We start from the raw sequence: 13,563 nt of genomic DNA, 5'->3' as shown, positions 1-13,563 counted from the left end.
TGATCTCTCCTCTGTGAAATTGACATGTTCCTTGCTGCTGTGGCGGTTCTTGTGGCTCTGCAAATATTGAAGGATCGTGTGTCCTTTGTTTGCAACACTCATGAAAAGATGCAGAGCTTTGTGGGATCCATGCTTCTGTCCAGTATGGCGGACAGTGACAAGTGCTGTGTGGGTTTGTGGGATTTTACAAAGAAGAGCGAAAATTATGGGATAGGGATGGCATTATGAGATGGTTGCATGATGCAAATTTGACTTCTCCCTCCCAGTCACTCCTGCACACTTGTTTCTGCCTCACTATGCATTGCCTGTATTTCCCAAAAGACTGTGTGCTGGATTATGGCGAGTTGCACACTGGGATACCTACCCATGGCGTACTGCACTGGCATTGACACCAGTACTCCTGGCAAGCAGGTGCAATGCTGGTGCAAAGAGGCAAATATGTACCTGCATGAGCAATATACTGACTGTGGTGGCTTTATGCTGATGTAACTTGCATTGACTGAAGCTTGTGATATAGATATGGCCGCAGATTTAGGTGGCACCGAGAGCCACAAAACTCACTGCTTGGCTGTTGCCTAAACTCACTTGGCACCTCAATTTTTGCTTTAAACGTTCCCGAGGCACCTAAATTTTTGCCACAGGGGAAATGCACTGCTGCCTCAGGCAGGCACCTGGATGCCTGTCTCACATGTAAGGCCCTGTGTGATCCTTAAATCGGATAAAGATACACATTTCTCTGCCTAGCTCACTGGCAGAGCCTGATTCAGTAGGTGTGCTCAGAGGACACCTAACTCCACACAAAATGGGTGAAGGAGGCCGCCTCCCTTATAACCTTTAGCTGCCTGATGAGGAGAAGGGATTTGAACAGGCAGTTCCCACTTCTCAAGTGAGTGCCCTAACCACTCAGTCTCTGCTGACCCAATTCATATTTAGTTATTTAATACAGAGCAGAACAGCTTCATCAAGAGAGATGGAGGAAGACCCACATCAGATTATCAGATAGAGCAGCTGAGATTTATGCTGGGGTTATTTTAGTTGTGTTAGCCTTGCACTCAGGAAAAAAAGGCACGTTGCATCTTCTGAACAAAAAAGTGAAAAGACAGGAACATCAAGGAAGCCTCAAGAGGGTTGTGTGGGGTGGAGAGAGAGTTGGAGACAATGATAGATTCAAAGTGACTGCAAATGTGCATGAAGCAGTTGAAATGTGGCTCGCTGCTGATGGCAAAGTTCCTACCGCTAACTAGATGGATGAAGAAATTGTTGCTATGGTGATGAAAGTACTGAATAAACTTCTAAAACAAAGCATAGAGGCTACCACATCTGATGATAGTTGAGATTATTAATCTGGAAACGCCACTGCACTAGCTAGAATGTCAAGATACTGACTATGTGAACATATTGATCCTGATTAATTTAGTATATGTAAGTGCCTCTGCCCAACTTCCAATTTTACAGGTACAATTTGGTGTCTGCATACAGCAGCTCTAGCAATTTTTATCATGAGTTTCACAGTGTTTTTTTCTTTTCTTTAAAACCCCAGCCCATGGGGGCATTTAATTAGTGAGAATCTAAACTTCCATTTAAAAACAAAGTTTCTAGCACTCATGGTTGCAGAGAAAAGCTTGAGAACATGGCTTGAGTGTACCGCAAAAATTAACAAAACACAACAAACAATAAAAAAAAAACAAAAAACAAACCCCAGAAGGTGTTACAGTCCTGGCTGTCCCCTTTGTGGACAATGACCAGATTGCTGTATTGGACCCAACCTTTGGATTCCACGTGATTTCACACTCCCTGGGTCTTACTCCTAGGCACTCTGGCAATACAAATAATGATGATGATTGATTTCTGCTCCTAGTCCTATGTCTCTCAGGTGTGCTTCCCAGGTGCAGACCTCATGTCTTGACACCTCTTTTGGTTGCAAAACAACATAGCCCAGTTGCCTTGACCCTGGAACTAGGATTTTCCATTCCCCACCCCCCTCCACTGTGGGCTGTTGGCATAGAGGGTTGTTAACAGTCAATGACTCTGCCCCCATTGTCCCATCACGGCAAGGCTGGTCAATTGTTGATAGCTCTTGAATGACTTTCTCATTCAGGGTCAGTGACAGCTAGGCACCAGCCTCCTCCACTCCTCAACAGAAAAGACATGATGCAATCCAAGAGGATGGTTACACAGTGTACAGTGAAGGACAGAATCAAGGTTATATCCAAAATGGAGCCTGAAATACAACATAGTTTTCACAGAATCAAATTGGGGACACAGACATAGCCCCCAAACTATCATAGAAAGCAAATATATATATATTAAATCTCATGATTTAAGGTGAACTTATGATTTTGGGGGGCTTGACTCATGACATTTGAATTCTTGGGGCTGCCAATACTGTAAATGTACCTTCAATTGTTGGATCAAATGACATTGTAAACAAGACGTGGGCAGCGGTTCGCTGTTCCACGCCAATGGGGGGTGCAGGCCGAGGGGATGTGCTGGCCACCACTTCCTGCAGCCCCCATTGGCCTGGAACGGTGAACCGCGGCAAGTGGGAACTGCGATCGGCCGAACCTGCGGACGCTGCAGGTAAACAAACCATCCCAACCCGCCAGCGGATTTCCCTGATGTGCCGTGTGCCAAAGGTTGCCGATCCCTGGCATAGACATAGAATACTACGAGCTGTCCGTTTACTAAATACAGCCCAAGACCAAAAACCTCAAATCCAAATAATTTGTAATTCCAATTTGATTTGATCTTTGTTGTTTGAGGCCATCTGAGGTTATTATCTAGTTACAGTATTTTAACTCCTTTAATTTCTGTGTGCCATGTGAACAGCTTAATCCGTCAGCACATCTTCTGAACCTTTAGAGTATACTCAGGTCATTTTTTCAAGCTTTTCTCTATAGCCATGAGGGCTGGAAACTTGCTTTCATTTTTTAAAATGGAAGCTGCACTTCTCACATAATTTACTTTGAGAGCTGGGGCTTTAAGAAAAATACCAAATATAGTGTGAGACTCATGATAAAATGAGAGTTGGCAACACTGCATCAATGCAGGATCAGACCTAAGCATTCTTCATTTCCTTATTTAACATTTTATCTCCTATTCTAGGGTGGAAGACTGCCTATTGGAAACAGTTAATGAAGTGCAAATCCTTGCATGCTGTAGTAGTTTTTTATTATGTTAATCAGTGCAGCCTCAGAATCAGTCTAGGGTAAAATCATTACCTATTCCAGGTTTTTGGTGAGTTTATAAATTTTTAAATTAATTTCACATTTTCTCACACATACATACCCCCCCCTTCCTCCAACTCATCTGTTTATGACTTCAGCTTGATATGTGAGTTCTCTGAACCTTGCTCTGTTGTCTTTGTGAGTACTGTGGAAATATTTATTTTGTGTGCTTTGTTTTGATGTTGTTTTTAAATTCAACTGTAATGAAAACTTGTTGTAAATTTGATTCTAAACAGTGGTGCTTACTAAATAAACATAACCCTAGTGAAGTTTAAAGGCTGTACAATGATTTTTTAGCATATGGTGATTAAATGTTCCAAAACAAGCAACATTAGTTTTTGACCCTTTTCCATCTAAAATATATTTGTTCCCCCTCCCAGCTTTTCCTGAGATCACATACTGAAGGAATAATGTGGAATCATCTTGTTTGCCATAAATACTAATTGTGTTTTTAATGTGAGTTCTACCCTCAGAGTTGCAATAACTGTAGCTTTGTCCTTGGTGGGCCTGTTCACAGTAGTTATTGTACAAAGTAATGAATGCTATTTATTTGTGCTGTATTGTTGACCGCATCTGTGGGTGAGAACATGCAGGCGGCAAATTGGCCTGGCAAATGATCAAACTCTTACAAAACAGTATCTTTTGTTAGGCAAGAGAATAGAATCACAAGAACTGTTAATATAGCCCTTTGCTATTGAATCATGACTTTTAACTAGAGGTACTAAATGTTAGAGTTAAAAAATTACAGGTACAGCTGCCTTGTGCCTTTTTAAAAAATGTATTGCATATTTTAACTCCTTTTGAGTGAAATTGGTGGGTTTCAGTAACTAATGCTAAGGACTGATAGCACTGGCCTATCTAGAGTTAGGAATGATGTTGCTAGGCATTTTTCAGTGGTCTGTGTACGACACTGCCAGTGCACCTATCACCTCAGAGCTTTATTTTTTTTTTCTTTTTGAGGGGCGGATGAAGTGTATAATCTTGCAAAATGGAGAGAGTAGCAATAATTCCTAGGGAAGGGGGGGGAGCAGGATTTTACTTTGTGCTATTATGTCCTGATCATTCTCTAGTCTAGCTTTCGTTCACTGAGGGAGGGACTCTTGGGCATTGCAAATCCTTCACCCCCATGCCAGACTGCTTTGTTCCTCTTCCTGGTAATAATGAGCTGTTTCTTTTTTCTCTCTAGCAATGCTGTCTCTGTTCTATGCAACAGCAGCCCTAGAGGGAGCGGTTCAGTACTGGCCCCAGTGGGTGGTGCAAAAGGCCCAAAATTCCCTATACGGCCCAATAATACCCTTTGATGGGAGATGGGAAACTGGGGGTCGGGAGGAAGAGGGAGCGGAATAATTTTGGACAGCTGACAAGCCACTTGGACCTGTAGAGTTGAGCAGGGGGACTGAAATTCCCTCAACTTGGTACACTTTCTTCCCACCCCATGAACCACCCACAATGGTTATGCTGAGAAGGGGGATGTGGTGTTTCATCATACTACTTGACTGCCCTGCAAAATAGTTCCCTGCTGCATAGAACTATCAAGGATAATGGGTGGATGGGCTGAATAGTGTGTAAAGACATTACACGGTGTGGAGCATAGATATATCTCAGACCTTCTGAGTGTCAAAAGGCCCCTTTTCTCAGTGGGTCTGGTAGAGTCACAATAGGCAGAGGCCTGTGAAAACTTAAGGCATACAATCATGGTAGTGCCTCCCCTACCCCTGCCATGCGGCCATGGGAGAAAACTGCAGAGAGGAGCCAGACGGAGACGCCAGCTGGTAGGAGCAGTAATGGTCAAGGCAGGGACCTCTGGCCATTCCGAGACTATTCTCAGTCCCACTGAGCCCTCCCTTCAGTTTCCAACTAGCCTCTCCCCTCCTGAGTAAAGAAACAAACAAAAAATTGTAGACTAATATGCTGTTTGCTGCCATCATTTTATTTAATCTGCTTGTGTGTTAGACCTCTTCCCTCATTCTGTGCCTCTCCTGTTTATTTAGAATAGATTGATAGCTCTTTGGGGGGGACCATCTCTACTAGTCTTTGTCTGTACAGTGCCTAGCACAGTAGGGCCCCATTCTTAGTTGGCCCTTAGGCACTAGTGTAATAAACATGAGTAATAATTAAATTAGTTAATTTAAAATCCTGGACCTGCCGGTCCAATTTGGTTACGGCTATCATCCCAAACTCTACAGCAGTGGTTCCCAAACTTGTTCCGCTGCTTGTGCAGGGAAAGACCCTGACGGGCTGGGCTGGTTTGTTTACCTGCTGCGTCACAGGTTCAGCTGATCGCGGCTCCCATTGGCCGCGGTTCGCTGCTCCAGGCCAATGGGAGCTGCTGGAAGCGACGCGGGCCGAGGGACGTACTGGCCGCCGCGTCCAGCAGCTCCCATTGGCCTGGAGCAGCGAACCGCGGCCACTGGGAGCCGCGGTCGGCCGAACCTGTGGACGTGGCAGGTAAACAAACTGGCCTGGCCCGCCAGGGGCTTTCCCTGCACAAGCGGCAGAACAAGTTTGGGAACCACTGCTCTACAGCATATTTGTGATGTCAACTAACATTTATGATCGTTATGTTATATGATTGCAAAAACGTAGCTTTAGAACATACGCTTTTTACTTGCAACTTAAGCCAGTGTCAAAAGCTGGTCTCCAAAGGTGAAGACTAGTGCGTGAAGTCTCAACCTAGCAAAGTACCTAGTTTTAAGCATGAAGCAATCCTGATGACCTCAAAGTTAGCCACGTGGTTAAGTACTTTGCTGTAGCAGGACCTAGCTCCCTGATTTGTTTTTGTCATAAACGCTATAATGTTTCTCAAAACAAACTCTCGTATTTTTTTTTTAAATCAAAAGTACAAAAAAGTCAGTATTTTTCATTTTTCACCTTGTGCCACCTTTCTGCTTTTCTCGCTTCTGAATGTTTGATTCTTCATTGCAATTTACATATTTTCTTTTAAAAAAAAATATCTTGTGTCTGTAATGTAACATAAGTGGTTGCAGGATTTACTTTCTTAAGGTCATATAGATAGTATTTATTTTACTGTTAAAGGACATACCTTTAAAACAAAACAACCACAAAAAACCTCCAAAAAAACTCCACCAAACAAAAAACAACCCTGCCCCAAACCAATTTAATTCAATTTTCCTGAATAAGTTTTTCTTTTCTTTTCTTAAGTGTACTGAATAAGCTTTGTTGCCTTTGCCTATTGTGGGCTCCCTCTGATGTTGCTGAGCAGAGCAGATACAGTACCTTGCAATCTTTGTTAAGAAATCTATAGAAAAATAGGTGGCCTGTTTTGTAATTTGTTTGATCCTCCCCAAAAAAAAAAAAAAAAAAGTCATGCTTATGTAACCAGGAATTTAATACAGTAAACGGAAGGAAAATGTATGACAAGTAGCTTAAAAGCTTGGAAAGGGATTACAGTTGTTTTTAACACTTGATGGGTAAGTGTGATTTACTATTCTGTATCTGAACTCTCATAGCTAATAGCTTAGTTGCATGACAGAAGCAATCTCTTGCAGAAACTCTGCAAATCTCTTTGGTAAATTTTAGTTGCTTTATTAATTGCTGTGGCTTTGATTTTCTCATGATGTTAGTGTGTTGACATACAGTAGGCTAAATATCTACTAAAAATGGTATATTAGAAAAATTTAATATGGGATACACTGGTTAAAAAAAACTCTTCAAAAGCCACAATCCCATTATTAGATGTTGAAGGCTTTTGCTAATTCTCTGTTTTGCTACTGAACTTCAGACAGTTTTTTCCTCGTACCTTAAACCAACAAAATAGAGTGAACAGATTATGGTTTGACTATTTTCTCTCCCTAAAACAATATTCTATTTATAAACTAAAATTGTTCTTTTCTACATCTGTAACAGCTAGCCGATGGCGGAGCCTCTTCTCTACACCTGTTTCCTTGGCCTTTCCCTATAGTCCTGTTGCAAGACTCACCCCATATAGCAATGGCTTTAATACTCCCAGCTTCTCTAAAACCTCCAATAAAGCAATACTAACACCTGAAAGACCAGGTAATCCTTAACTTTTTAGTGATTTATGATGCTTACAAAATTGCTTTACTAAATCTTATCTTGCTGTACTTTAACTGCAATACATTGTACCTGCCTAGGATGTATAAACTATTAGCTTACTGGTGAGATTTCAAGAATTTTAGGCCTATAATTTAATTTAATTATAAAATGATCATGTAGTGGAGTTCATCCTTTATTTTATACAATGAGGTGGCTTTCCTCATCATAAGCAGAGTTTCACTATAACTAGCAAAGATTTACCTGACCCAAAAATTTGTCCCCGCTTGTCGCCCCCTTGAAAGGGGCATGGATAATTGTGGGTGGCTGAGGAAGAGGCGCTTGGGAAGGACATAATTGCATTTCCAAGTGGACAAAGGAGCAAGTAGCAAAAAGATAGTGTTGTTCCTTTTTCGGTGCAGGGATCAGGAGTTCTTCCTCTGCTAAACTGCAGTGGGGGTGGAGGAGATAATCCCCTTGGAATGAGAAATTTCACATTACTGGTAGGTGGTGACAGCTGCAGTCCAAGGGGATTAGCACCAGAAGGGCATGTTGATCTGCACTGGCTCCTTTTCCCTAAGATTCCCCCAAATCAGGGTCCAGCTAGTGCAGAGACAAGCTGTGGGGCTTGGTCATTGTCACAAGGAGACTGAGGAGCAGTAGTTCTTTATACTGAATGGAAACATGATGCATTCCAGAGACTGACCTCCTACTCTTGCTCTTCATGACTGGGCACTGGAGAACCATGAATGGGCCCTAGAAAGATAAACTGACACCTGTGGTTACACAAAGACAGACAGTAGCCCATCCTGTTGCTGTGCAGTTGTAGACAGATGTCCTGTGGGTGGCTAAGGCACCCGTTCATGCAGAGAGAATTGATTCAGGCACCTCCTTTGCTGCTTCAGCTGTAGTAGGCTCCCCTCTGGCCCTACTACCGTCTAATCTGCTACTGTAAGCTCTTTGGGGATTGTTTTTTTCTCCTCTGACCTTCATAGTCCATGTAAGAGTTTCCTCTGAGGAAACTAGTCAAGAAAATGTATAAGTTTAAATTCTAATTTTGGGAATCTGGAACAAGCGAAGCTAGTTTGAGGCTGAGAACATAGTGGTGATGGTTGACTATTGTTGTTACACAGTGGCAAATAAACTAGCTTTCCCCCACAAAATTCATTATGACCTTATAAGCTTTAGACCCCCCCCTCACAAACTCCAGCCAGGCTGCACGTGGAAGCATTGAGTATACCCCAGCCACACCATAGAATCCAGCTTCCTTTCCCGTTGTGTGGTGTTTGTGGAAGGGAGTGTTGTCCTATGTATTTTTACAGTGCACTATGAATCCCCAGTTGTTGTTGTCTTTTGGTGCTACTGTAATTATAAATAATTTAAAAAACAACAACATTTAAGTACATGAATATGACTTGGAATCCATACAAGGAGCTAATCTGTTGAAGCTGGTGATATATTTACACGGTTACTTTTCAGAGTAGAACTACACTTTAAATAAGAAGGGCTCAAATTTTTGAAATGTTTGGGGATGCAAGCTAGCCCAGTCAATCAAACTGTGTTGGATTAATTGTTTGTTGTCTTGGCTGTACCTAATTTGGGAACAAATGGGGATTTGCACTCCAGGAGTGTAGCTTCACCTTTTCAAGAGCACTAAATTAACTAGCAAAATGTTAGTAGAAAGCTTTTTATAGTAAATTTCCATAAGGTTTCAATCTGTACAAAAATATTTGGAATGCAGACCCTTTGTGACATAGATAATGTACATATTTACTGACTAAAGAATCCATTTTATTGCATAGGCTACATTTCCAGAAGTTCTCCTCTCAGCCCCCAGTCATCAATAGACAGTGAACTGAGCACCTCCGAAGTGGAGGATGATTCCATCTCCATGGGATATAAACTACAGGACCTCACTGATGTTCAGATCATGGCTCGACTGCAGGAAGAGAGTATGTGGCTTTTTTCTTAATTTTTTTTTTTTAATTTCAGTCACACAACTTTCTCAAGCAAATTTACCATTTGAGTTGAAACTTTTCATGCTTGGTCTCTGCCAAGTGTAAATTTAATAAAAATGTCTTATCGGAATGGCAGGAAGAGAAGTGCTTTTCACCTGTGAGGAAATGGTTTAAATTTGTTGTTGTGCTTGGATAACTGGAAATGAATCTTTTAGAACTTCAAACATGATCTGTATGTGTTGAGTGGAGGCTGTCACCTTTGTCTCATTGGAAGAAACTTGAATGAAGGTGTTTTACAGTCTCTTTTTGTTAATGCAGCACAGTGATGAGGTTTTTATGATGGGGGGGAGTTGAGGGAGGACTAAATCATTCCCCTCATGCACAAAATCTGTGGAAAGGGGGAAAATACACTTCATGGATTTTTGGTTACTTTGTAAGGTTCTGAAATAAATTCTCCCCTGACCCTAACGTTTGAGGTATTCAAGAGCTGAAGTTTTGGGTTGCTTGCACTGTGGGATTTATGCACAAGCCCCAGAGAACAGCATGGTAGTTTTAGGCCACAGGTTGAATTATTGGCAGTTTGGAAAATATGTATCTTTTTAGTCACAAATAATAATAAATTTTACATGAAAATCATTGAGAGATAATAAACATAGCATTGCACCACCCCCTTTTTTGTGTCAGTCAAGCTAGGTAGATGAGAGAAAGGGAGATAGAAACAGTAAAAGGTAATGAGAGAAAAAAGGAGACCATAATATAGGGAAGAGGTATGTTGAAAGCCAGATGGGAGTAATGGTGAAGAATGGCTAAATGAGAACACACATGTAACGCAGACGACAACACTCAATTAAATCTGGCTGGAGCAATCAGACTAAACAGGCAAGAGCAATCAGAGTGGTGAAAATAGGAGAACACAATCACACCTCCAAAATCAGGCCACAGGTAAATATACTGGAAAAGGGAAGACTATATTTTCCCTCTAATTCAATTTTAATTATCTTAAGTATTAGTTGTAACAACAGTAGGTACAAAATTTTCAGACAAATATGATTTTTATATTGATGGCTGTTCCTTTAATCATTTGGAAACAGGAGATGTTATGCGCATGCACAAACACTCACAATCACTTCGTCACGCTCTCTTTCACATTCATTTACAGAGCTCCCATTTGAGGAAGAATGCTCAAGATGTTATGATAGCAAAGTCATATGTCAAATCTGAGAGCTCTTCATAAATCTAGGGAAAGGTACTTTTCAAATTCCGAATGATCTAAGGAACATTTACATCCAGTCATTCTCAGAACTTCTTGACTCCCAAAATTGTGTTATGATACGTTCTCCACAGCAGGGGTTCTCAACCTGACACTTGCAGAAAAGTGTCAAGGGATCACAACCACTTTGTCCTACACATAATGTGAAGAGCTTCCTGGCATGAGTCATGGTATGGAAAAGTTCAAGAACCACTTGCTCCCGAGTACTCATTTGGTTACAGATTTAGGAAATATTATTGTTCTGCCTGTTAACAATGCTACACTATCTTAACAGCTTAATGATAACCATTTAAAACATTAAGGACCAGCTCTTCAGCTGGTGGAAAGTGGTAGCCCCATTCATTACCTTGAATGAAGTCGTGCCAGTTTACACTAGCTGAGGCTCTGCCCTAAGTATAGTTCAATGACAAGTATTGATCAAGTTTAGTTAAACAAATATCATTTTCTTAAAATTTACAGGTCTTAGACAAGATTATGCTTCTACTTCAGCATCTGTATCAAGACACAGCTCAAGTATCTCTCTACATTCAGGAAAGAAAGGGACGTGCAGTGATCAGGAATATGATCGCTATAGTCTTGAGGATGAAGAAGAGTTTGATCACCTGCCACCTCCACAGCCCCGACTTACTCGCTGTTCACCATTCCAAAGAGGAATTCCACACTCTCAAACTTTTTCCAGTATTCGGGAGTGCAAGAGAAGCCCCACTTCGCAGTATTTCCCTCCAAATAATTATCAGCAGCAGTATTATTCTCCTCAAGCCCAAACGCCAGAGCAGCAGCCAAATAGGATTAGTGGAGGTAGGTTACATGCCTTTCTGATTAGTGTTTTTTTTCTTTGTCCCTCTGTGCTTTTACAAAATTGTCAATACTACTTTAAAGGTCAGATTAAATAAACCAGTGAAATGTGTCTGAATTGCAGCAGTGTAATCTGTCAGTGAATTATTCTGATATGATATTTGATCTTTGTGGACAGAAATTTAAATCTTTTAAAATCATTGACTTTGAATCATTTTAGGTAGATTATTGTTAAATAACTTGATGTAGAGTCTGGTTCCTGAACAGGTTGTGAAAGTGGTTGTTGTCTAAAACAGTTTTAAAATGCTGCAAGTATAGGCACAAGGGAAGAGGCTGGGAGAGATTTTTATGTTCCCCCTTGATTTGATTTCTTTCTCTAGTTCTATAACTCACTTTCCTTACCTCCTGACTCCGCCTAAAATGAGGAACATTATTATTGCTGTCATTCAGAATTGCGTAGTGGTATCATAAGACCCCTCTGTTCAGCCCTCTGCTCTTCACTCTGAATTTCAGGCATGCTGGGGAGCATTGATAAAACAGGTAGGTAAGTGGTGCTCATTACTCCCAGACTGCCAGCAGCCATCACTGTTTTTGTACCATGCCTAAGGCTGATGTCCTCCAGAATCTCTGAAAGAGACTTTTCTGGGGCTGCTGCGGTATTAAGTTTTGAAACTCCTTGTTGTTTCTTCTCACCTTTCTTTCCATCATTATCCTGGTGCTGTTGCATCTCCTCCACCCCGCTTCAAGATAATCAGTGTCCAGTTTCCAGTCAGGATCTTATTTGTAACATCCCAGATTATTTCCCTCCCTTGGGCAAGAAAACAGACATTGTGTCCAAAACAGTTTAGTTATTTAGAGTGCCACAGGTACACATGTTACTTTACTGACAAATAGTACATGACAGGTCTCTGCCAAAAGCATTTTACATTTAAGTTGGACATGGCACAGGAAGGAGAACAGGTAAGTGTGGAGAGTGTAAGGGAAGGATGAGGTTACAGCCCTATTAAATGGTGTGTTTGCTTGTTTGTGCAACATAACACATCATGTTAATTTTAATTTTATTATTTTTGACAATTAAGGGCTTGCAGAAGTAGGAGTCAGCATTGAAAGGCTAACAGAAAAGGGTGACGGAGAGGAAGAGTGTATGGAATCAGTGATGAATGTGCATGGGATGTAGTGCTATGCATATTGAATATGTATGCTCCCCAGATCCCTTGGCAATGTCTGTTTCATGTTCCATGCCAAGGTTAAGGATGTCTCGTAAACCACTTACTCTTGAGACACTATGGCAAAGTCTCCTCTATGCCTTCCAGCTAATAAGTGAAAAGTCACTTGGCAGATGCCAGCGCTACCACCTGGGTGGCCTTCCTGTCCAAGAGTGTTGATGTGCTGCATGATCTACCAGGTCACTCTGTAGATAAGATACAGCTTCAATAAGCTGTATAAGGCTTTACTGTCTCATAGAGCCGCAGATCTGTTGCAGCCTGTGTAGTGTGGAATTCTAACTCCTGTTTCAGCTGGTATATCCTTCATCATATGACTCTTAGGCAATTATAGTCCAGATAAATTGAATAAATATCTGTACTGAGAGGCTCTTACCTTTTGGTTGTTTTCTGTTAAGAGGCAAGGGATAATGTTACTTGCCTTCCTTTGTAAATTGATTTGAAATACATAGCTGAAAAGCAATATATAAGAGTTTAGTAGTGTTATGGCCACAGATTTCTGTCAGCATTTCTCAAAATTCTGGCCATGATTTCATTCTCTTACCAGAACTCCAAGTCTTCAAAATTCAAGTAGTGGGCCAAATAAGTGTTTGTCAGGGTCAAACCAGTGTCAAACGCAGTATGTGGCTTGTTGGTGCTGTTACTGGATGCCAGGAACATTGGGGAGAGAGTGATGTAAGTGAGGCAGGAGCTGGTAAACCAGCTACATGTCACTTGGGAGTGTGGCAGATCCAGTGCTGCACATAATTTATCAAAACCAAATAAGCAGTGTGCCATGTTGCGGCAGGTCAGCAAAGTTGCCTTCCCTCCCCTTTCCCAAAGCAGATCGGTTGGAGCTCTGGCACATGAAGTCAGTAGATTGGCTACTGGTTTGCATGACTAGCAGCTGAGCTGACTAGCAAAGGAACATTGCAGTGCGGCCCACAGAACGTGGAACTGCTTTAAGACTGCATTTCTCGAGAATTACCTGTAATTTGGCACTTTCAGTTTGGGCGTGTACATGCTACTGTGGCTTAGAAGTCCTGGCCTGCTACATAAGGAAGGCAGTAAATCAACCAACAGCATTATATTCAATT

The 13,563-nt window shown here is 41.5% G+C and overlaps 1 protein-coding gene across 2 annotated transcripts in view; it reads left to right on the top strand.

Moving 5' to 3' along the window:
• SLAIN1 (SLAIN motif family member 1) overlaps window positions 1-13,563 on the top strand; it is a 72,289-nt gene that overhangs the window by 41,366 nt on the left and 17,360 nt on the right. Inside the window, exons 3-5 of one of the 2 annotated variants that reach the window (XM_034758287.1) lie at window positions 7,095-7,244; window positions 9,044-9,193; window positions 10,929-11,267. In XM_034758287.1, the coding sequence (XP_034614178.1) occupies window positions 7,095-7,244; window positions 9,044-9,193; window positions 10,929-11,267 (639 nt within the window). The remainder of the gene's footprint in view (window positions 1-7,094; window positions 7,245-9,043; window positions 9,194-10,928; window positions 11,268-13,563) is intronic. The other variant, XM_034758286.1, reaches the window with a different exon arrangement.

The sequence above is a fragment of the Trachemys scripta genome, chromosome 1 (genome assembly GCF_013100865.1).
Source record: "Trachemys scripta elegans isolate TJP31775 chromosome 1, CAS_Tse_1.0, whole genome shotgun sequence".
NCBI classification, from domain to species: Eukaryota; Metazoa; Chordata; order Testudines; family Emydidae; genus Trachemys; species Trachemys scripta.
This window is presented reverse-complemented; position numbering and strand designations above follow the sequence as displayed.